This window comes from Carcharodon carcharias, chromosome 6 (assembly GCF_017639515.1).
Source record: "Carcharodon carcharias isolate sCarCar2 chromosome 6, sCarCar2.pri, whole genome shotgun sequence".
NCBI lineage: Eukaryota > Metazoa > Chordata > Chondrichthyes > Lamniformes > Lamnidae > Carcharodon > Carcharodon carcharias.
The window spans coordinates 46,619,680-46,644,922 of record NC_054472.1 but is presented as its reverse complement, the minus strand read 5'-3'; the positions used below and the strand labels follow the sequence as shown (position 1 = coordinate 46,644,922).

At 41.4% G+C, this 25,243-nt stretch overlaps 1 protein-coding gene across 4 annotated transcripts in view; it reads left to right on the top strand.

Moving 5' to 3' along the window:
• Positions 1 to 25,243, top strand: part of golga4 (golgin A4) — a 223,169-nt gene that overhangs the window by 54,529 nt on the left and 143,397 nt on the right. For all 4 annotated transcript variants that reach the window (XM_041189612.1, XM_041189611.1, XM_041189610.1 and 1 more), the window contains 4 exons: positions 2,288 to 2,386; positions 7,163 to 7,316; positions 9,031 to 9,218; positions 16,288 to 16,371. In XM_041189612.1, the coding sequence (XP_041045546.1) occupies positions 2,288 to 2,386; positions 7,163 to 7,316; positions 9,031 to 9,218; positions 16,288 to 16,371 (525 nt within the window). The remainder of the gene's footprint in view (positions 1 to 2,287; positions 2,387 to 7,162; positions 7,317 to 9,030; positions 9,219 to 16,287; positions 16,372 to 25,243) is intronic.

The following is a 25,243-nucleotide window of genomic DNA, read 5'->3' as shown; positions in this document are numbered from 1 at the left end:
GTGGCTTGCTAGTCAGATGTTAAAATGGCAGACTGGCTGGTAACATTAATTTGTTCAACAAGCCAGAGTTTTAGGCCTTGTGACCTTAACTGTCAACAAAGAATGTTTATCCAGTGTTTGGAATTCTGTTTGATCTTCAGGGCTACTAATGTCCCAGCCACACCACCACCACCCCCCCACCCCAACTTCTCCTCCCACCTTAAACCAGCTTATATTTCACCCCTTTCCTAAGATTCACTCAGTTCTGTTGAAGGGTCATGAGGACTCGAAACGTCAACTCTTTTCTTCTCCGCCGATGCTGCCAGACCTGCTGAGTTTTTCCAGGTAATTCTGTTTTTGTTTTGGATTTCCAGCATCCGCAGTTTTTTGTCTTTATCTTATTATTTTAATGTCCCACCATTGTGGGTTAAAAGGAATGTTTAAGAAGCCATTGTCTTCGTAGAGACTCTGACTCTGCTGGCAAGCTTGGTCTGTCAAATGCAAATGGCCTTTGTGTAGCTCCGTTTGAAGTTGAGCTGTGCAGTCCACAGCTAGTCTGTTAGTCACTCCTCAGAAGTAACGAGGTGTGACATTTCTGACACTGCAATGTGGCTTTGTTTGTTGTGGCGAGTCACAGACAATAGCTCTCAGACATAGAGTCAGCCACCTTAATAGTCTTTGTCAGCCAAAGGTCCAGTTTAAAATTAAGAAATAGCCATGAGTTTATATTTTATAAAAAATATCAAGTGTTAGGTTCTGTACCGTCAAAGGTTGTTCCATGGAAACTATAAAATGGCACTTTAAATAGCCAATTCAACAAAAGTAGGTCTCTCAAATTTCATCCGCAGTCTTTTCTCCACAAACGCCCTTATCCTTAGCTGTATGGCCACAGAACTCTGTTCTCCCCAGGTGGAGTTTCAGTTCCTTTATTCACGTAGGGTTGGATCGGAAGTCCCATCCAACAACAGCTTTACCACCCACTGAGCTCCAGGTGTATAGTGTGCACCAAATGGCACACCTTTCTGGATCTGTGATCTTCGCAGCACTACCACCTGGAATCAGCCTTTTTGGTTTTCACCTCCAACTGTACCAGCTCTTTCCCCCTTACTCTGTACCTGGTCTCAAAAATAGTCTTTGAAACCATTTTGTTTGAAAGGATATGTTGGCAGTGGAGGGGTTATAGTGCAGATTCACCAGAATGATAGAAGAGTAAAATTATGAGAACAGGTTGCATAGACTAGGCTTGGATTCTGTTGATGATAGAAGATTGAGAGATGAACTGTTTGAGGTGTAAAATAATTAAAGGATTTGATTGAATAGATTAAGAGAAACTATTTTAATTTGGGGGATCCTAGAACAAGTGAGCAAAGCTTTAAAGTTAGAGCTGGACATTGGTGATGTCAGAAAGCACTTATGCATCTAAAACAGTGGTGGAAATCTGGAAGTCTTCCCCAAAAAACTGTTGAGGCACGCTCAATTGAAACTTCCAAAATTGAGATTGATAGATTTTGTTAGGCTTGGAAATTAATAGCTGTGGAACCAAGACAAATAAATACTTAAAATACCATCAGGCATACTGTTTTTGAACAGTGGAACATAATTGAAGGGCTAAATGGCATACTCCTGTGAATGTTATGCAGAAAGGCTCAAAACTTGAAAGGAGGCAACTGGGAGGTGACTGCATCTATAGATTTGTAAGGTATTAAATGGTCTGGTATAAATGGATCTAGAACATTAATTCAATCTGAATGTGATAGGAAAAGAGGAACACAAGGTCAATTTTAGATTGGTGCAGGAACTTCTTTTGGACTTCAGAGATTAAACAGTGGAACAATTGAGAATCAATTGCTATATGAGATTGTGGGAATAGTGGTAAGATCATTCTGGTTGGATGAACTCTGATGGGTTGTCCATTTTATGTTTATTTTGTCACTGTACAACCATTGCTCACTCCCTGATGTGTGACTGAGTTTGATAGGTCAGTCACCTATTCCAGGTCTTAGATGTAAATGTGGTAGTTTCTCTGCCATCAGGTATTTCCTGAACTGGTTCCATCTCTCCTTGTCTTTCACTGCACAGCACTGATGCTGACATCTTCAGTTTAATTGCAAGGGGAGTAGGGGTTTGAATCTTTGATTGCAAGAGGAGTTTGTGCTTCACCTACATAGTGTATCAGTATCACTTGTGCTTTGCTTTTCACCACTATTGCCCATTCTAACACTTGGACAAATACTGTTTTTTCAACTGTTGAAACATCAGAAGAAAGCTAATTCCTTGTTTCTATTAATTTTCTTTGTTAAATCCTCAGGAACTGCAAATGGATCAGCAAGCTAAGAAACATCTTCAGGATGAGTTTGAAGCAGCCCTAGAGGAGAAAGACCAATTTATTGGTGTTCTACAGACACAGGTAGAATTGCACAGCATGAGCGTAGTTTGACTAAAGGGCCAGATGACAGATAAGCTGATTAAAGCCGCCTTGTAATTATTGCAAGCAGGGATCCTGATGTTCAGGTCTCAATTGCTTGATTAAAGTGATCAGTTTTTAAACTCAGCAGCTGCAGTCACGTAATGAGCCAGGCTTGCGGTTTAAAAAATGAAGAGACTAATGATACTCATAATTATTTACGTGGAAATCAAATAGCAACTTCCAGCAACTGCTCATGCACAATTAAACAGAAATCAGGAAGTCCGAGTTGCTGTACTCCTCCAAAAGCTGGGCGACAGCAGTGGCTTAGCAACTGACTTACCATTCAAATGCATTGAAAGTTGTGAAGTTGCAGCACTTAGCTGGTAAGTGAGAATTTTCCCAGAAAAGTTCAGGGCTTGTCCATTTCTCTTCAAGCGCCTTTTAATGACTTGTTAAATCTTGATACTGCCAAGTCACACTGAAAATTAACCTTTCGAAGTGTGGAGTCTCATCCTTTCAGGTTTTATTTATTATTGTTTTACTTCTATTCTTTTACCTCCCTTTATCCAATCTCTCTTTCCATCTGCATGTTGCTTTTGTACCAAACTTGACGTTGGATTCAGTATTCTGACTGATACTTAGTGGTTCAGGCTCCACGTTCCTCAGTAACAATTCTTAAACCTGATTGGTTAAGGAGATACACAGTTGCTTCTCCTTTCACACAGGTCCCAGATGCTCTGTAGAGGGTACTGCATTGTTTGCTTCTCTCATTCACATTAAACCCCTGTGGGAAAACTCCATAGAAAGTCTGAGCAAATGTTGCAAACAGCTAGTTTTTTTTATTCATTCATGGGATGTGGGCATCACTGCCTCGGCGGGCATTTATTCCCTTTATTTAGAGGGCATTTGAGAGTCAGCCACATTGCTGTGGGTCTGGAGTCACATGTAGGCCAGAATCCCTTCCCTGAAGGGATATTAGTGAACCAGGTGGGTTTTTGTGACAATCCACAATGGTTTCGTGGTCATCATCAGACTTTTTAATTCCAGATTTTTATCGCATTCAAATTTCACCATCTGCTGTGGTTGGATTTGAACTTGGTCTCTGGAAGACTAGTCCAGTGAAAATACCAATATGCCACCGCCTTCCCCTTATTGAATTGCCAACGATTTGCTGTTGAGCACAAAATCCGGCCCAATGTGCAGCTGATGTTCATGAATTGAGTACAGAAATAAAGTCTAATTTTTCTGTCTGACCTGATGGAAATGAAGGAATTTGGTAACCATTAACTATCATGTTCATATCTTGAAAGAAGTTTGCAAATTTTTTTATTTGAACTTCAATGCTGTGTTCCCTTAATTATGTCAACTTTTCGTGTCAATATTTGTGCTTCAAGTCAACTGCAGCCTTGTTGACTTCTTAGTTTTTAGTGATGACTATTTCAATCATTTCAACAAAGATGAAGTCTTTCAGTATTTTTTGTCCCACTATTATTGAAAAAAAAAGACATGCTCAAGAATGGGCAGTGTGATGTGTCCAGAAATAATTGTTATTTCACCAGTGTCACATTGCTAACTTAGATTCATGAATTCATTAAGTGTATCTAGATTTTTTTGTTCATTAATATTTTGACAGTGTATATATGCATTAAGGAACTTATAGACACTTTTATAATTGAAATAAGTTAAAAATGTAATTTGATTCTAACAAATCTTCTAAATAATTTTCCTCAGTGCATTTGATTTTTTTTAATTAAATCTATTTGATATGCACGCAAGGCCATGCTTGATAATCAGGTTTTTATCTGTATCCCATATGGTTTCTGTGTGCCACAGATGTTTAATTAGTTTAGTTCAGTTTCACAATTGTTTCTTAACTGAATTCCATCTATGTTTTAATTCATATGTGCAATAATTGTTTTTATTTTCTCACTGTGAAGCCTCTTTGTAATTATTGAATGTTTGAAGCTTTGTGGAGTACGATGTGGATTCCTGGGACAGAGATTAAGGTAGCAGTTTTCTCCTGTATGCCACTGATGTTGCTATTAACTGACTGTAGCAAACTGGAGGCTCCCCATCTAGTTTCCAGAAAACTAAGCGAACAAACAGATGACCAGTTTTTTGTACCAATCTGCACAAATTGACTAGGCTTAAGAATGTTAATGCTGTGAGAGATTGAACCAATGTTTCTCCTATCTGTGGTGATGCAAGTTGAGGCTGCAGTGCAAAACCATTGTAAAACCAAGTAACCTTGAGCTTCATGGCAAATGAAGTTTCAGTTCTCACAGTTCCACAATAAATGCAAATCTGTTTACGAACATTTGCATCTTGTGACTGATATATAATTAACCATGTAACTAAATGTTCTAATTTGATTGTATTTGGATTTAGCTGCAGAGTTGAATTTTGTATTCAATTTATTCAACAATGCACTGACAAATAGGTCTGGTGCTTAAGCTAATGTAAGATTTTAAGTTTGCTAAAATCTCAGTCATTTTGATGTTCATTCAGCCGCTTAGCCAAGAGTCAGTAGCCCCAGAGTTTTCCATGAAATTGGACTCAAGGTGTGCATCACTTGTGATTGGAGAGAGTAGAACACAAGGCTGCACTGCTTAGTGGCTAGGGAAACCATTAATATACCTGATGGATTTCTGCTCACCTCCTTTTCATCTTGACAGTTTCAGACAATTGTGTTTATATGTTACATTTCCATACAGTACTATTCTATTGAGAACCAAGACTGCGGGAAGGATGGGCAATTTAACAAGGGCACTGTGGTACAGGAGGCTAATCAATCTGTGCAGAATAAAACAGTGCAGTTGTAGGGGACAGGATAGTTGTGCATTGATTCTGTTCTCTGCAGCCGTGAGAAGGCGTCCCAAAGGCTTTGTTGCATGCAGAATGCCTGGATTAATGATATCTCCTTAAGGCTGGAAAAGAACTTGGTGCATGAGAAAGAGAATCCAGTTGTTGTAGTCCACATAGGTAGAATGGGGAATGATGTTCTGCTGAGTGAGTCTGAGGACCTCAGGTCCAAATTAATAATTAAAATATTAAAGTTGACAATTCCTGGAATACTACCTGAGCCATATGCAAATTGATCAAGTGGCAAACAGATCAGAGAGTTGAATATTGACCCAAAGATTGGTGTGGGAAACAGGGGTTTCGACTCGGAGCCTGGAACCAGTACTGATGAAATAGGGTGTTCTTCTATTAAGATGGACTCCACTTAAACTCAGCTGAGACCATTGCCTTGGTAAAGTGAAAATCTAGCACTGTTAAGAGGACATTAACCTAAAAAGAGGTTTGAGCAGGAAAGGTTTATTTCAAGGGAAATTTATAAATCTGAAGCAAAAAGTTAAAACCATGAAATAGTGCAACAGTTTAGTTGAGATGGAGATGTGACAGGACAGAGTGTTTAACGATAATAGTGCAACAGTGAATCAGGTCAAATCAGGAAAAATGGTAGAACAAAAAAATTAAAATTAAATGTGCTTTATCTGAATGTTCAAAACACTCGTAGCACAATAAATTAATTCTTGGCACAAACAGAAATAAGTACATATAATCTAACACAGGTTACATGGTGACCTTGTTTGGGAACTAAATAATCCAGGGTACTTAACATTTCAAGAAGACAGATACATTGGAAAAGATGGGTGGGGTAGTCCTAATTAGAAAGGATGATGTAAGAACAGTGGTGGGAAAATATCGTGACTCAAAGGATCAAGAAGTAGAATCAGTACAGGTGGCAGTGAGAAATAAGAAGAGGCAGAAAATATTGGGAGTAGTTTCAAAGTCCCCAATCAGTTGCTATACTTTTGGACAGAGTATTAATCAAGTAATAAGACAAATATTAGATTAAAAGATGGCGCTTATAATAGTATTAAGGAGATAATCAAGCCTGAGCTTTAGTTTTGGAATTTTCAAAAGGCATTTTATAAGTTGCCACAGGAAGGCTTGTTGCATTAAGTAAGAGTTTATGGGGTTGTGGTAATGTATGAACATGGATGCGGATTAGTTAAAGGATAGAAAACAGATGAGGAAAAATTGCCATTGACAGGTTGTTACTCATGGGATGCTGTGAGGACCGATGCTGGGACCTCAGCTATTTATAATTTGTATTAATGACTTAGGTGAAGAGATTGAATGTAATGCTTACAAGTTTGCAGATGGTTCAAAGGCTGGTAGGAATGTGAGCTATGAAGAGGGCACCAAGAGTCTGCAAAGGAACATAGGCAGGTTAAGTGACTGGACAACTAAGTGGCAGCTGGAGTATAATCAGCGTAAATGTGAGGTTATTCATTTTGGTCAGAGGCAAAGAAAAATGGAATATATTTTTAACTGGCAAGAAACTATTAAATGTTGGTGCTCAGAGGGATTTAGGTGTCTTATACGTGAAACGCAAGTGAACATGCAGATACAGCAAGCAATAAGGAAGGCAAGTAATAGTATGTTGATCATTGCTCTCACACTCCAATTTCCTACAATAATGAAGTCTTGCTGTATTTGTACAGGGCTTTGGTGAGATCATACTGGAGTACTACGTATGGACCTGAAATGTTAACCATGTTTCTGTCTCCACAGATGTTCCCAGACATGCTGACCGTTTTCAACATTTTGTTTTTATTTCAGATTTTTGCACTATTTTGCTTTTCCATGGAATGATGGAATAAGTTAAAGGAGACCTGCAGCAGACTTCTATTCCTGTTTCTAGTGTTATTACTATGGTCAGAAGTGCACTCCATTCTGTTAATATTGAGCATTTCACATCTGCAGGTTGCATTACTAAAACAAAGGATGGGGCTTGGAAGGACAAAGACAGATCTGCAGGAATCTACGACTCAGGCGTCCGTGATGGAAAGTACAGAAGTGTTTCAACACAGTCCCAACAATGAAGAAGATAATACAAATAGGCTTGATGGATTAGGAGGTGATGTCTATCATTTAATCAAAAAGCTAAATTAAAATGTTGGGAGAAAAAATCTTTTGTAGTTACAGATGTGCAAACGCTCTCTGGGAAGGTTTTCCATAAAAGATATGGGGCTGAAATTTACTGCAAAAATAATGAGACTTGGGTCCCTGATCATTATCTATGCGCAAACCAGACAGCAACTTCTGATGAGAGAAAATTGAAGTTAAATTAAAAAATCCAGAATTTGTTTCTTGAAATGTTGCTTAAAAACAGCATCTTGCGGTCTTGCACCCCATTCAAATGCATTCAGCTGGAAGAAGTTCTGCACCTCTAGATGGAAATTAAACTCATCACAGAAAGTTTGGGCTTGTCTGTTGTACAAATACTCTTCTAATTTTATGATAAGTCTCAATTACTGCCTAACAGCATCTCTGGCACTTTAAAATAAACCTTTACAAGTGTGGAATCTTATTGCTTCAGCTTTTAGCTGTTGTTGGAGATTTTAATAGATTATAATTTGGTTTCACTTTTACTGTTTTTGTTTCTCAATCCAATCTTTCCTCCTTTATCTCAGCTTCTGAATTTGATTTGACATTGAATTCTCTCCTTTAATTTACGCTTCCTTGTTCAGACTCTTAACTGTTCATTAATATTTCTTCAGTCTGGTCAAAGAGATACACAATTGCTTGCTGTGTTCACACATATCCCAGATCCTCTGTAGAAAGTGCCATGCCATTTCAATTTTCATTCCACTTAGGGGAACTTGAAATTTCTAATAGTTGCTGTAATTTTCAAGGGCTGGTCTAACAAACATTGGCTGTAGTGTGTTTGTTGGCTGCAGTAAAATTCTGGCTCATGGTATATGTATTTTTCGTTGTTCTCCAAAGCACTTGATTTTTTTTTAACACTACAAGGTGAATTCCAGCAATTGTAATTTTGTACTGCGCAGTTTTAAGGTTTCAGCTTTTCTCATCCTAATTATTTACATGTTGATAAAAAAACTGCAATAAAATAGGCCTGCCTTGGAGCATGATACAGATAAAATTAAAAGCCTGAAGTTCCTTTGGTAATTTCATTCCTCGTTCATGGTTAAACGGTTTATTTTATATTGTACATCAACAAATCATATTGTCAAAAATTTCCTCAATTGGATTAAATAAAAAATGAACAGTTATGCTTTAACCCTTAAGAGTGCCAGTATATGAGAAATACTTGTCTACTTGGGCTGACTGACCTGCTAGATTTGTAACTCTCACTCTGAAATTGTTAACAGTAGAATTTTTAGATTGCTGTTTTCTGTCACTGATAAGAGTTTAAAGTGGATACTTGAGGGAGTTGTTGAAGCGAAGTAAGAAAAATATTGGCAGGCGTATATGATTAATTTTTCACAAATAGGCTTGAGTAATTATTTTTACCCCATATGGCTGCTTTTTGAGTTTGTGCAAGTAAAGTTTTAAAGTTTTACAATTAACATTTCATGTATTTTTTAAATACTACTGGTCAGTTGCTACGAGGAACAAATTTTAAGCATTGCAGGACATTGCAAACTTGTTCATTTCTGTATTTTTAAAAATGAGCTTTAGTCAAGTGCAGTGATAATTTCAAGTTTACTTTTTGTCTGCAATTGATTTTATAACTTGAATAAATAATTCCAATTGTTTTAGTGTCTGTGCTAAACTGGAATTTTTTTTAGTTCTGTTGTTAACAACTGTGTTACTATTGTGTCATACAGAGGGAGCTGGAGATGCTGCTGATTCCTTAACAGTTCTTCAAAAACGTGTGAAGAGGCAAGAAAATCTGCTACAGCGCTGCAAGGAGATGATTCACACCCACAAAGAACGCTGCACTCAGTTGACAAGTGAAAAGGAAGCTCTACAAGAGCAACTGGATGAGCGCTATCAGGAGCTAGAAAAAATAAAGGTGAATTTAAAAATGGGTGGCGTTTTTCTTTCCTCTGGGTTCCCTTTGTAGCCCAACAATACTTGCTGACAGGGACTCAAGTCCAAATACATTTGAACCCTGAGTATTTGACACAGAGTCAAAATCGCTTTGTTCTCCGAAAAACCTCTGTTAGATCAGTGATGGAATTGTATAAAACGCTGGTTAGGCCACACCTGGAATTTTGTATGCAGTTCTGGTACCACGTTAGAGGAAGGACACAGTTGCTCTGGAGAGAGTACAGAGGAGATTTACAAGAATGTAGCCAGGTCTTGAAAATTGCAGTTATGAAGAGAGATTAGATAAGCTCAGGTTGTTTTCCTGAAATGGAGGAGGCTGAGGGATGACCTAATTGAGGAGTGCAAAATTATGAAGAGCCTGGATAGAGTAAACAGGAAAGACCTGTTTCCCCTTGCTGAGGGGACGGTTATCAAGGGGCATATATTTAAAGTGATTGGCAGAAGGAGTAGAGGGGACATGAGGAAAAGCTTTTTCACCCAGAAGGTGATTGCTGCTTGGAATTCACTGCCTGAATTGATGGTTGAGACTGAAATGCTCAATTTATTTAAAAGGTACCTGGATCGGCACCTGAAGTGCTGTAACTTGCAAGGCTACGGACCAGGCGCTGGAAAGTGGGATTAAAATGAGCAGCTAGTTTCTTTCTTTTCTCTTATGGCCAGTGCAGACACGATGCGCTGAATGGCCTCTTTCTGCACCCGTAACTTTTCTATGCAACAAGTTGCCAATTTCCTCTTACAATGAAGGAACTATTGAACAGAAACCAAGTGGTTTCACATAAGAGAGAGAAAATTGCAATGTGAAGCTAGTTTGGTGAGTAATTGACATTTGCATAACCTTGTGAGCATGCTATCTGTTGTCCCAATTTTTGAAGAATGGTGCACGAGGATTTGTGGCTGAATCATGGCTCAGTTGGTAGCGCTTCTGCCTCTGAGCCGCAAGTTCTGGGTCCAAGTCCTGCTGCAGGTGTTGAGCACAAAAATCTAGGCTGACATTCCGGTGCAGTTCTGAGGGAGTGCTGCGTTATCGGATGTTTAGTTGAGATGTTAAACTGAGGCCCCATCTGCCCTCCCAAGGGATGTAGCACATTGCATGGCATTATTTCAAAGAAGAGCAGGGGAGATAAACTTGGTGCCCTGGCCAATATTTGTTGTTCATTCAACATGACAAAAAAAAGTTATTTGGTCATTATCACATTGCTGTTTGTGGAAGCTTGCTGTGCACAATTTGGCTGCTGCTTTTCCTACATGACAATAGTGGCTACACTTTAAAATGACTTCCATTGGCTGTAAAGCACTTTGAGACAGAAAGAAGCAATTGAGCATTCTATGTTCATCGGAAAACAACTTAAAACATTTTTAAAGCAAGGTAATGTGTGAATATAGCATGAATGTATTCATAGAGTCATGGAGTGATTTATGGCACAAAAGGAGGCCATTCAACCCATAGAGTCCATGCTGGCCCTCCATAGGATAAACAATTAATCTCAATCCCTTCCTGCAAGTTTATTTCCTTCAAGAGCCCAACCACTTTCCTCTCTAAATAATTCATCTTCCCTGCTTTCACCACAGAATTCCAAATCATTTCTACTTGGTGTGTAATAAAGTAATTCCTCACATGACCCCTGCATCTCTTGCACAAAACCTTAAATCTGTGTCCCCTAGTCCTTGTAACATCAGAAATGGGAACAGCTTTTTCTTGTCCACCTTATCCAAACCTGTTATAATCTTGTACAACTGTATCAAATCCTCCCAAAATCTCCTTTGTTCCAATGACAGCAGCCCCAGCTTCTCCAAACTAACCTTGTAGTTAAAATCCCCATCCCATGAACCATTCTGCTAAATCTCCTTTTTAGCCTCCAGGATCATCACATCTTTCCTAAAGTGTGGTGACCAGACGAGTTGTGGCCTGACTGAAACCGTGAAAAGGTTCAACCTAACTTGAAACAAAAACAGAAAATGCTGAAAAAACTCAGCAGGCCTGACAGCATCTGTGAAGACAGAAACAGAGTTGACGTTTTGAGTCCATATGAACCTTCTTCAGAGCAGCCTTGAAGAGGGTTCATATTGACTCAACGTTAACTATTTCCCTCTCCGCAGATGCTGTCAGACCTGCTGAGTTTTGCCAGCATTTTCTGTTTTTGTTTCAGATTTCCAGCATCCGCAGTATTTTGCTTTTATTTCAGCAGAACTTGCTTGCTTTTGTACTCCATACCTCTGTTAATGAAACCCAAGATCCTATACGCCTTGCTAACCTATCTCTCAATATGTCCAGCCACTTTCAAATGCACCCCCAGGCCCTTTTATCCCTGAACACTATTTAGAACTGTGCCATTAAGTCTATATTGCATCTGCTTAGTTCTGTCGAAGGGTCATGAGGACTCGAAACATCAACTCTTTTCTTCTCCGCCGATGCTGCCAGACCTGCTGAGTTTTTCCAGGTAATTCTGTTTTTGTTTTGGATTTCCAGCATCCGCAGTTTTTTGTTTTTATCTCTGTGTTTAATTGACTGCCACTGCTCTTCAAGAAATGCCTACCTCCTTGAAGAAGTTCTGTTCATCTCTGCGATAAGATTTCAGTATCTCTCTTTTGCCTTGTTCACCTTCATTGCTTTCCATTTCTCTCCTGGTGCTTGACAAGGTGTTTACTAAAACCCGCTTTCACAGCCATATCTCCTTTCTCAGTGACTGTCTCCGTCCCCGAATTACCCCATGTGGATTTCAACTGAAATTCCACCCCTCATGTTTCGAACCCACCCAGGATTACAGGTATTTCCGGGACATAAAACATTTCTCGGACTGCAGTTCCCGTCGCATCCTGAGATCCACACTCGGTGCCATGCGCCGCCATATGAACACACTCGACCTCTCCCTCCAGCAGCATCGCCGTACCCTTTTTCAAAGCTGCGTGTGCCCCCAGTTTCATTTTATTCTTCGGCTCATCTGACGCCTCAACAAGAAACTTTTTCTTTCTTTAAAGTGCTAAGGAACGCACCTCCAACAACTCATCGACACCAACACCCATCAAGGACCCTCCACCCCTGCCTGTCCCTCTGTCCCCACCCCATCTTCCAATCCCAGCCCCAGCCGTGTATTCACTATACACCCTGACCTTCCCCTCCGATGCTGAACGTTCAGTGCTCAGCAAAGGACTTAGTTTCATACCCCTACGCCCTCACCTTAATGAATTTCGGGCTCGGCACGATGCTGAACTCTTCTTCCGCTGTCTTCGTCTCCAGGCTCACTTCTTTGGGCAGGAGTCCTCTCCCCGTTCAACGGATCATTTCACCCACCTCCAATATTCTCCCTCCACCTGGACCCCTCCCTCTGGATTCTTACCTTCTCTTGATCTTTTCATTGAGAACTGTCGGCGCGACATTAGTCGTCTCAATTTCTGTGCTCCTTTCACCCATTCTAATCTCTCTCTCGCTGAACTTACTGCACTCCATTCTCTCAGGTCCAACCCTGACATCGTCATCAAACCCGCTGACAAGGGTGGTGCTGTTGTTGTCTGGTGCACTGACGTCTACCTCGCGGAGGCTGAGCGTCAACTCACAGACACTTCCTCCTACCTCTCCCTGGACCATGACTCCACCACTGAACATCAAGCCGTTGTTTCCTGGACTGTCACTGACCTCATTTCCTCTGGGGATCTTCCTCCCACAGCTTCCAACCTGATAGTCGCCCAACCTCGGACGGCCCGCTTCTACCTCCTACCCAAAATCCACAAACAGAACTGTCCTGGTAGACCGATCGTGTCAGCTTGCTCCTGCCCCACAGAACTCATCTCTCGTTATCTTGACTCCCTTCTCTCTCCCCTTGTCCAGTCCCTTCCCACCTACATCCATGTTTCTTCTGACACCTTACGTCACATCAACAATTTCCAGTTCCCTGGCCCCAACCGCTTCCTCTTCACCATGGACGTCCAATCCCTCTACATCTCCATCCCCCACCAGGATGGTCTGAGGGCCCTTAGCTTCTTCTTCGAACAGAGGCCCGAACAATCCCCATCCACCACTACTCTCCTCCATCTGGCTGAACTTGTTCTCACACTGAACAATTTCTCTTTCAACTCCTCTCACTTCCTCCAAATAAAAGGTGTGGCTATGGGTACCCACATGGGCCCCAGCTATGCCTGTCTCTTTATGGGGTATGTGGAACATTCCTTGTTCCAGTCCTACTCTGGCCCCCTTCCACAACTCTTTCTCCGGTACATCGATGATTACTTCGGTGCTGCTTCGTGCTCTCGTCGGGACTTGGAAAAATTTATTAATTTTGCTTCCAATCTCACCCCTCCATCATTTTCACGTGGTCCATCTCTGACACTTCCCTTCCCTTCCTTGACCTCGCTGTCTCAATCTCTGGTGATAGACTGTCCACCAATATCCATTACAAACCTACTGACTTCCACAGCTACCTTGACTACAACTCCTCACACCCCGCTTCCTGTAAGGACTCCATCCCATTCTCTCAGTTCCTTCGCCTCCGTCGCATCTGTTCCGAAGATTCTACCTTCAAAAACAGTTCCTCTGACATGTCCTCCTTCTTCCTTAACCGAGGTTTTCCACCCACGGTGGTTGACAGGGCCCTCAACCGTGTCTGGCCCATCTCCCGCGCATCCGCCCTCATGCCTTCTCCTCCCTCCCAGAAACATGATAGGGTCCCCCTTGTCCTCACTTATCACCCCACCAGCCTCCGCATTCAAATGATCATCCTCCGCCATTTCCGCCAACTCCAGCATGATGCCACTACCAAACACATCTTCCCTTCACTTCCACTGTCGGCATTCTGTAGGGATCGTTCCCTCTGGGACACCCTGGTCCACTCCTCCATCACCCCCTACTCCCCAACCCCCACCTATGGCATCACCCCATGCCCACGCAAAAGATGTAACACCTGCCCCTTCTCTTCCTCTCTCTTCACTGTCCAAGGGCCCAAACACTCCTTTCAAGTGAAGCAACATTTCACTTGCATTTCCCCCAACTTAGTCTACTGCATTCGTTGCTCCCAATGCAGTCTCCACTACATTGGAGGGACCAAACGTAAACTGGGCGACCGCTTTGCAGAACACCTGCGGTCTGTCCGCAAGAATGACCCAAACCTCCCTGTCGCTTGCCATTTTAACTCTCCACCCTGCTCTCTTGCCCACATGTCTGTCCTTGGCTTGCTGCATTGTTCCAGTGAAGCCCAATGCAAACTGGAGGAACAACACCTCATCTTCCGACTAGGCATTTTACAGCCTTCTGGACTGAATATTGAATTCAACAACTTTAGGTCTTGAGCTCCCTCCTCCGTCCCCACCCCCCTTCTGTTTCTTTCCCCTTCCTTTTGTTTTTTTCCAATAAATTATATAGATTTTTCTTTTTCCCACCTATTTCCATTATTTTTAAATATTTTTAAATCTTTTATGCTCCACCCATCCCCACTAGAGCTATACCTTGAGTGCCCTACCATCCATTCTTAATTAGCACATTCGTTTAGATAATATCACCAACTTCGACACCTATGTGCTCTTTTGTTCTTTAGTCTGTGACATCTTTTGATGATCTGCTTCTATCACTGCTTTTGCCTACAACCACACCACCCCCCTCCACTTCTCTCTCCCACCCAACCACCACCTCTCCCCCCCAACCACCACCTCTCCCCCCCACCCCCCACCACCACCAGCACCTTAAACCAGCTTATATTTCAACCCTTCCTGGGATTCACCTAGTTCTGTCGAAGGGTCATGAGGACTCGAAACGTCAACTCTTTTCTTCTCCACCGATGCTGCCAGACCTGCTGAGTTTTTCCAGGTAATTCTGTTTTTGTTTTGCATCTGCTTATCCCTTTTCACAAAATGCATCACCTCACAGTTCACTGTCTTCACCTAACATTTACCTATCCACTCTGCTAGCCTATCTACGTCCTTTTGTAGTTTATTTGTATCATCCTCACTATTTACCACTTCTCCAAGTTTGATAACTTTTGAAATTTTACTCTGTTCCAATATCTAAGTCATTAAAAACTGTTGTGGTGTAAGAGACCACTCAAGTCTGTGAACTTCCAGTAAGCAAATATTTATTCAAGCATATTCTGGAGAGATCATTCTGGTTGCTTCTCCAAGGATCTCTGATACCAAGTGTCACAATTTTGTATTCCTTGGTTCTCTCATAGAAAACACTTTGTTTTCGCCTTTAATCACTGATGTTGCTTTAACACATACATCACATGATTTAATCAATGCGTGGGATACTTGGTTCTGCAACTGTCCCCTTGTTATCTCAGCATTTTGGTCTCAGGAGGTTCGTATCTTGGGCCTAATGACTCCCTGTCTGCTTCTTAACATCTTGTTTACCCAAGCTATGAAGTTCATTACGTTGATGGCTTATGATTCTTGACTGGTTCACACAGTATTGGCTATATACCCGTTATGCCTATGTGTTAGCTATCTTTCTCATCATGCTTAGACAGAGCTCTCATGACTACATTTATCTACCTTAAGCTGTTAATACATGTCTTAGTATCAATCTTAATAAATTATTTTGGTTACCCACTTCAACACAAATCAGTGACCCTAGCACTGACCCTTGAGGAACATCACCATCTACAATTCTACAGTCTGAAATGTAACCATTTACCTTGGCTTGCATTTTTCTGACCTTAAGTCAATTTTTTAAATCCAAGTTGACACTGACTCTCCCAGTGCATCACTACAATTTTTTTCAACCAGCCTTTTGTGTGGTACTTGGTTAAATGTTTTCCTGAAATCCATACAGGTAACATTTATTGTATTTCCTTAACAACCTCTGGTACTTCATCAAAGGATTAATTTGATTAGTCAAGCATGAGGGGAAGCTAGAGAAGTGCATGAGAGAGAAAAGAAGAAATGATCTGTTGGTTAGGTTAGATGAAACAGTTTGGGAGGAAGCTCATGTGGAGCATAAACACTGGCATAGATCAGTTGATTGAAAGGCATGTTTCTGTGTTGTAAGTCCTGTCCAATATAATTGGGACATCCAATGAAAAATGTTTTTTCATGTTTATTTTCTGCAGGATCTGCACACTGCTGAAAAGACCAAACTAATCACTCAGCTTCGCGATGCAAAGAACTTAATTGAACAGTTGGAGCAAGATAAGGTGAGCAGCACTGCAGCCAGGTGAGTGGTATAATCTCATCAACAGCTGCAAGGAAGCTGAAGCAGCTACATTTTGAATGGCATGAGTTGTTGCAGAGCTGACCCAGGCTCTAATTTAGCTGTGCAGCAAGGTATTGTACTGAAATAGTTGATGTATTTATCTAAAGTACATTGATCCCTGTTAGTGCAAATTATTTCACTGTTGCTGCTATAGTTTTATTGATAGCCATGAATAACTTTTTCAAATACAAATTAGGAATGGAGTGTGGGCTCCATTACACACAATTAATTTTTTTTTAGTGAATTCGAAAGCAAAGGTTTTACTAAATATAATAATACATAGGCTAGAAATCTGAAAACCAAAACATAAAAAGCTGGTAATGCTCAGCAGCTCAAGCAGCATCTTGAAAAAAGCAGAAGCTTTTCATACCTAAGTCATACCTTTTCATAGCTTCCTTTGGACTGGGAAGAGACTTTTTTCCACTCCCATCTGACCTTGTGTTTGAGATGACATTCAAAATATGCTAGGTTTAATCTTTATTGCCAGTGCCATAGGCTAATGGCTAACATCTAAAAAAAATTAATTGCAAGCCTTCTTGAAGTGAAAATTAATTGTTGTGGTTTAGCGAAATTATTAAAATTAGCCAGGGTTTTACTTTAGTATGTAGTCTTAATTTCTCTGCTCAGTCTTTCAACAAGGAATGTCTCAACAAGTAGGTTCTAACATAGGAATACGTGAGTAGATGTAGGCCAGTCAGTCCTTCTCTGTCATTCGATAAGATTGTGGCTGACCTGGTTTGTGCTCTCAGCTCCTTTTCTGTCTGCCTTCCATAACCCTTGACTCTGTTGTCTATCAAAACTCTGTCTCATTTAGCCTTGAATAAATTCAATGACCCAGCTCCCACTGCTTTCTGGGAGAGAGAATTCCACAGACTAATGACCCTCTGAGAGAAATCATTTCTCCTCATCTCCGTTTTAAAAGGGAGACCTCTTATTCTTAAACTGCGTCCCCTAGTTCTCGTCTCCCCCCCACAAGAGGAAAAATCCACCTAATGAAGTTCCCTCAGGATCTTCTATGTTTCAATAAAATCACCTCATTTTGCTAGATTCCAGTGCATATATGCCCATCCTGTTCAATCTTTCCTCATAAGATAAGTCCTTCATCTTAGGAATGAGTCACGTGAACCTTGCTGTTAATAAACCTTTCTGGTCGGTCACTGGGTTCCTTGATGGCTGCAGTCAAAATGCCCTGCACTTCAGGGAACCTGGTGATGGTGGTAAAACCTCTGGACCCGCGATGCCCCATCAGTTTTGAATGTGATGTTTTGCCCTCCTTTGGCGATGTGGGCATCTAGCACCTAGGTGATGCAGCAGTGTGTAGCCGCCTGTAAGTGGCACAGAGGTCCACAGCTGACCCTTGAAAGGATCCATTGGCAAAGAAATTCAGGGACACAGTTAGCTTGACTGCTGGTAGGGCATAGTGTTCAGTGGTGTGAGGCCTGCACTGATGAGAGCACAGATGATTGTGCCCATCTGCCTCATGATTCACACTGGTTAGGCCAGTATTGCGGTAGGAAATTGCTGAATGGAGCCCAGGTTCTTCAACTGGATTTAAGTAAGGGGAAAGAGAGAGCCAGTCACCTCATAACTGCTTGTGTGCAGTTTATAGTGAATGGTTATATCAGCATGCTCCCTGGAGTCAACCTGCATACCATCTCTAAGGTGGATGTGTTGTGTGGCTGAGGGAGAAAAAACACTTTTTTTTGTGTACTGTCTCTAAATGCTTTACTCAGCATAATCAAGACATTTGCATGTGATCTATCTATCTTTCTTTATTTCTTTAAATATTTTATTTTAATATAATTCAGTACTAAATGCTTTCATTTCCAAGATTAATTCTAAAATTCTGTTTTCATTAAGTTTACCAATTTTGTGCATTTCATTATTTACAACTTGCTTGTAATTATATTCAGTAAATGCTAAATAAGGTGCAGAATACTATTGCCCATGACTTTTACATTTCTTTTACAAAAAGGAGACATTCTGAATCACCCAGATGCCCAGTCCACACTGCAGCACATATAACTTATGAGTTCAACTTTTACAATTACAATTGGAATCAAGTTTCTAATGTAACCTTTCTCGAAAGACTCTGGGGTCTTTTCAAAATTCTACACAGAAAGCACACACTCATTTTCCAAATGTGTTAAAAATTCCATATCGTGTGAGAGATTCAAAACCATCTTGAGTTATGAACTATATATTTAACTGGTTTACAATCTGTGCTAAGAATTGGCATTGCTGCATAGCATAGCTGCATAAATGGATGGTCAAAATCTTTTCCACATCATAAGTGTAAATGACCTTTATTTTCTTTCTTAACATTGCATAGTTAATTCCTAGGAAAGTACTGTTTCCTTGTTTTATTATGGCTTCAGAACAGCATTTTCCTAGCAATTCATGTACCATGTCAGCTTGGTTCAGTTGATGGCACTTTTACCTCCAATACTATCAGTCTAGGGCTGATCAGGGACAGGAGCATGTGACTGCGAGTCGGGCAGATATGGGGATCCAAGATGTAGTGGTTGAGGAGCCTCAGCCCTTGATTTTGACGAACAGGCATGAAGTACTTGCTACTTGTGTGGACAAGAACAATGACTACATGGGCAAATTGATCTTAGCACCATGGTGTAAGAGGCCATTCAAGTGAGGGAAATGAGCACAAAAATGAGAGCGATGGGGGGCAGGATAGTCAGAGGAAAATATAGTGTTCTCTGCAGCTTTGACCGTGAGTTTTGAAGTTGGTGTTGGCTGCCTGGGCCAGCGTTTAAGACATCTCCTGTTGGTTAGAAAAGAACCTGGAGTGGGAGATGGGAGGATCCAGTTGTTGTGGCCCACACATGCATAGGTAGAACTAGGAATGATCTGCTGAGAATGTTTGAGGGGTTCGGGCCTAAAGCAGAACCTCAAAGGAAGTAAGCTCTGGTTTGTTGCCCAAATCACGTACTGATTGGCACAGAAGTAAACAGATTAGAAGGTGAAATGCGTGGCTGAAAGTTGTATGGGAAGCAGGAATTTTGCTTCATTAACTATCAGCACAAGTACTGGGGAAAGAAGAGCTGTTCCGTTGGGACAGGCTTCACTTAAACTGGACTGGGACCAATGTCCTGGAAATTTGAATAATTAGGGAATTAGGGAGAGTTTTAAACTAAAATGATTGGTTGTGGGTTAGGCGGTGTGGTGGAGAGGATTTGGGAAAGGATGAACTCAAAGACATCAAGAGAAATATCAAGTTTCTGAGCAGCACTTTGGGTGAAAGTAAGCACTCTGGGTCAGGAAGGGACTGAGTAACAAAGGTAATAGGGAGAATTAGAAAAATTTCAAAGCTAAAATTACCATATCTGCATCAAACATTTGAAACAAATTAGATGAATTGACAACAGAGTGAGAAATTAATAGATTTGTTTAATAGCCATTATGGAGACATGATCGCAAAAGTGACTGAGGTTGGGAACAATATCTTCCAAGATACTTGACTCCCAGAAATATGAGACAAAATGTCTCAGGTAGCCCTGATAATATGAACACACCAACATATGAAATAGAAGCAGAATTTGGCCATTCAGCCCCTTGAGCATGCTCCACCAGTCAGTAAGATCATGACTAATCTGTTTGTTTTTCGAATTCCACATTCCTCTCTATCCCTGATGACCTTAAATTCCCTCGCCGAACAGGAGCTCCTCAGGCTAGTGCTTCAGCTGCTTCATCAATGACCTTTCTTCCATCATAAGGTCAGAAGTGCGGATATTCGCTGATGATTATACGATGTTCAGCAGCATTCAGGACTCAGATACTGAAGCAGTCCATGTCCAAATGCATCAAGACCTGGACAATATCCAGGCATGAGTTGACAAGTGGCAAGTTACATTGCCTGGGACTTTTGTGGCGTGAATGACTATCTCCAGCAAGAGAGAATCTAACCATAGCCCCTTGACATTCAAAGGTATTACCATTGCTGAATCCCCCACTATCAACACCCTGGGGGGGTTACCATTATCCAGAAACTAAACTGGACTAGCCATATAAATACTGTGTCTGCAAGAGCAGGTCAGAGGCTAGGAATCCTGCAGCAAGTAACTCACTTCCTGACTCGCCAAAGCCTGTCCGCCATCTACAAGGCACAAGTCAGGAGTGTGATGGAATACTCTCCACTTGCCTAGATGAGTGTAGCTCTGACAACACAAGAAGCTTGACACCATCCAGGACAAAGCAGCCCACTTGATTGGCAGTCCATCCACAAACCTTCACTCCCTCCACCATCGACGCACAATGGCAGTAGTGTGTGCCATCTACAAGATGCACTGCAGGAACTTACCAAGGCTCCTTAGAAAGCACCTTCCAAATCCACGATAACTTCCATCTAGAAGGGCGGATGGGAACACCACCGCCTGGAACTTCACCTCCAAGTCACTCACCAGCTTGGCTTGGAAATATATCGCTGTTCTTTCACTGTCGCTGGTACTTGAAAATCCTGGAACTTCCTCCTAATAGCACTGTGGGTGTACCTACACCACATGGACTGCAGTGGTTCAAGAAAGCAGCTCATCACCACCACTTCAAGGGCAATTAGGGATGGGCAATAAATGCTGGCCTAGCCAGTGACGCCCACATCCCATCAATGATTTTAAAGAAGTCTGTCTATCTCTGCTTTAAAAATATTCAGTGATCCTGCCTCCACCACCTTCTGAGGCAGGGAGTTCCAAAGTCACATAACCCTCTGAGAAAAAAAATTCTCCTCATCTCTGCCCTAAAAGGGCAACCCCTATTTTTAAAATAGGGCCCCCTAGTTCTGGACTCACCCACAAGAGCAAACATTCTTTCCCCATTGACCTTGTCAATACTGTTCAGGATCTTATATACTTCAGTCAAGTCAGCCCTCACTCTCCTGAATTCCAGTGGAAACAAGCCCAGCCTGCCTAACCTTTCCTCATAAGACAAACCTGCTCATTTCAGATATCAGTCTATTCAGCCTCCTCTGAATTGCCTCCAATGTATTTACATCGTTCCTTAAATAAGGAGACTAAAACTGCACACAGTATTCAAGATGTGGTCTCACTAATCCCCTATATCATGTAATAAAGGATAGCATTCCTTTAGCCTTCTTTATTACTTGTTGTACCTGCGCATTAACTGTTTGAGAGTCATGCACTAGAACACCTAGATTTCTCTGTACCTCAACTTTGCAGTTGTTCTCTGTTCAAATAATACTCATTTTTTTGTTCTTCTTATCAAAGTGAACAACTTTGTATTTTCTCGCATTAAACTTCATCTACCAGATTTTTGCCCACTCACTCAACCTATCTGCAACCTCCTTATGTCCTCCTAACAACATACTTTCCTACCTATCTTTGTGTCATCTGCAAATTTAGCTGTCATGCCTTTGCTCCCTTTAAGTCATTGATATAAATTATAAAAAGTTGAGGCCCCAGCACAGACCACTGCAGGACTCGTCACATCCTGCCAATCAGAAAAATACCCATATACATACTCTCTGCCAGCCTGCCAATCTTCCATCCACGCTAATATGTTACCCACTAACACCATGAGCTTTTAACTTCTGCAGTAACCTTTGATGTGGCACCTTATCAAATGCCTTCTGGAAATCCAAGTACAGCATCTCTACAGGCTCCCCTTTATCAACAGCACACGTTAGTCCTTCAAAGGACTCCATTAAATTGGCTAAACATAATTTTCCTTTCACAAAATCATGCTGACACTTCCCAATTATCTTGAGTTTTTCTAAGTGCCCAGCTATGACCTTCTTAATGATTGATTCCAACACCTTCCCCATGACTGAAGTCAAGCTAACTGACCTATAGTTCCCTGTTTTCTGCCTCCCTCATTTCTTGAATAGAGGGGTTATATTTGCTACTTGCCAGTCTGATGGAACCTTTCTGGAATCTAGGGAATTTCAGAAAATTAATAACAGCGCACCTACTACCTCATTAGCCACCTCTTTTAAGACACTAGGCTGAAATCCATCAGGACCTGGAGATTTGTCAGCCCGCTGCTCCATCAGTTTGATCAGTATCGCTTCCCTGGTGATTGTAATTTCACCAAGTTCCCCTTCCTCCCACCTCCTGATTTACAAGTATTAGTGAAATGTTTTTTTGTGTCCCCTGTCATGAAGACAGATGCAAAATATTTGTTCATTTCATCCGCCATTTCCTTGCTTGTACTTTTAACTCCACATTCTTGCTCTTTAGAGGACTGACATTCACTTTACTTTTTTCCTTTTTAAATAGCTGTAGAAACTCTTGCTATCCATTTTTACATTTCTAGCTAGCTTTCTTTTGTACTCTACTTACTCTCTCCTGATTAACCTTTTAGTTATTCTCTGCAGTTCTTTATATTCTGACCAGTCATCTGATCTGCCATTCATCTTTGCGGATTTGTATGCTTTTTCCTTAAGTTTGATGCTTTCCTTAACTTCTTTAGTTAACCACAGATGATGGGCCCTTCCCTTACAATTTTTCTTTAGGAATATATTTATTCTGAGTATTCCGAAATATCACCTTAAATGTCTGCCACTGCTTCTCTGTTGATCTATCCCCTAGCCTAGCATCCCAGTTCACTTCAGCTAGCTCAGCTTTCATGCCACCGTAATTGCTGCTACCTAGGGGTGCCTTCATTCTGAGGTTATTAATTAAACCTGTCACATTACACAATACCAAATCTAATATAACCTGCTCTCTAGTTGGTTCTAGAAAATGCTGCCATAAGAAACTGTCTCAAAAACATTCTATGAACTCCTCATCCAGGTTCCTACTGCCAATCTGATTTTTCCAGTTTATATCTGGATTGAAATCACCCATAATTATTGCCACCCCTTTATCACAGGCACCCAATATTTCTCCTTGTATACTTTGTCCTATATTGTGGTTACTGTTAGGGGGCCTGTAGATCAATCCCACGAGTGACTTTTTTCCCCCTACTGTTCCTCATCTCCACCCAAATTGATTCTACATTCTGATCTCCTGAACCAAGGGCATCTCTCACTGTTGCACCAATACCATCCTTGATTAACTGTCCCTCCACCTTTACTGACCCTCCTATTCTTCTTGAATGTCAAATGCCCCTCAATATTCAGGACCAACCCTTGTCATCCTGTTGCTACGTCTCCACAATGGCTATTAGATCATACTTCAATGTGCGTATCAACCTGTTTACTTTGTTATGAATGCTTTGCGCACTCAGATACAGAGCCTTCAGTTTTGTCTTTTTGTTATCTTTGTAACATCTTGTCTTCACTGTTGGTGTATTATTAGTTTTCTTTTCTCTGTCCCTTCCTGCTATTCTCTGACCCTCATTTCCCATATTACAATTCTGCTCTCCTGCCTTGAATTTACCCTTTGATTTGATGCATCTACCCAAGCTTGATCCCACACCCCTCCTTGTTTAGTTTAAAGCCGTCTCTATTTCCCAAGTTATGCATTTCATGTGAACACTCGTCGCAGCACAGTTCAGGTATGGACCATTCCAAGGGTACAGCCTCCACTTTCCCCAGCACTGGTGCCAGTGTCCGACGAATCAGGATCCAATTCTCCCACCCCAGCCTTTGAACCATGCATTCATCTCTCTCTTTTGCCCTTTGCCAGCCTGCGCATGGCTCAGGTAATAATCCAGAGATTGTTACCTTTGAGGTTCTTAATTTGGTACCTGGATTCTCATACTGACTATGCAGAACTTCCTCCCTCGTCCTGCCTGTGCCGTTGCTACCTACATGGACTACGATGACTGCCTCCTCCCCCTCCCACTGTAGGTTTCTTTCCAGCCCTGAGCAGATGTCCTGAACCCTGGCAACAGGCAGGCAACACAGCCTTGTGGAATCTCGTTCTTTGCTGCAAAGAACAGTGTCAATCCCCTTCACTACACTGTCTGGTACTACCACTCGATTCCTATTTGCTTCCCCCGCTTGAACGGCTTCCTGTGCCATGGCCAACCTGCTCATCCACCTTGTAGACCTCGGTTTTGTCCACACAGGTTGTGAGCACCTCAAATCTGTTTGACAATTGCAACCTTCACTACTGTCTGCTCGGTCCCTTTATCTGCCTCATTCATGGTCACATCCTCCTGTCTCTCACTGCTGACCAAAAGAGACTACCCTATTCTAAGAAGCGTGACCGACTTTTGGAACAAAGTGTCTAGGTATTTCTTCCTTAGAGGATGTGACAGTAGAGAGAGGATTTTAGTTCATAAAATTAAGATGTGGAATTGGTTCGGTAAAGCTAAGAAACAGTAAGGGACAGAAGACATTGGTGGGAGCTGTTTATAGACCCCCAACAGTAGTTGTTTGGTAAGGCAGAGCATAAATCAGAGGCACATGCAGTAAGGGTAAGACTGTCATGGGGACTTTAACCTTTATTTGGACTGGGTCAAACAAAATCTGTAGTAGTTGGGGGATAAGTTCATGGAATGTGCAGAGAAGGCTTTTCTGGATCAGTATGTTGAGGAACCTACAAGGGAACAGGCTATTTTGGATGCAGTATTGTGCAATGAGAAAGAGTTAATAGCCTTGTAGCAAAGGGACTGCCGGGGAAGAGTGACCATAATATGTTAGAATTTAGTGCTATCCGAAACTAGAGTCTTTTAACAAGGCAGACCACTCGGGTGTGAGGGGCAAGTTAGCTAAGATAGATTGGGAAACTACATCACAAGATATGATGGTTGACAGGCAATTATTAGCATTCAAAGGATTTGTAAGTATTTTGCAACAAATATATATTCCTTTTAAGGTACAAAGGCCCCACAGAAAAAGTGGTCAAACTGTGGCTAACAGGATTCGCCGGATTTTAGAATTCAACAAAGGAGGA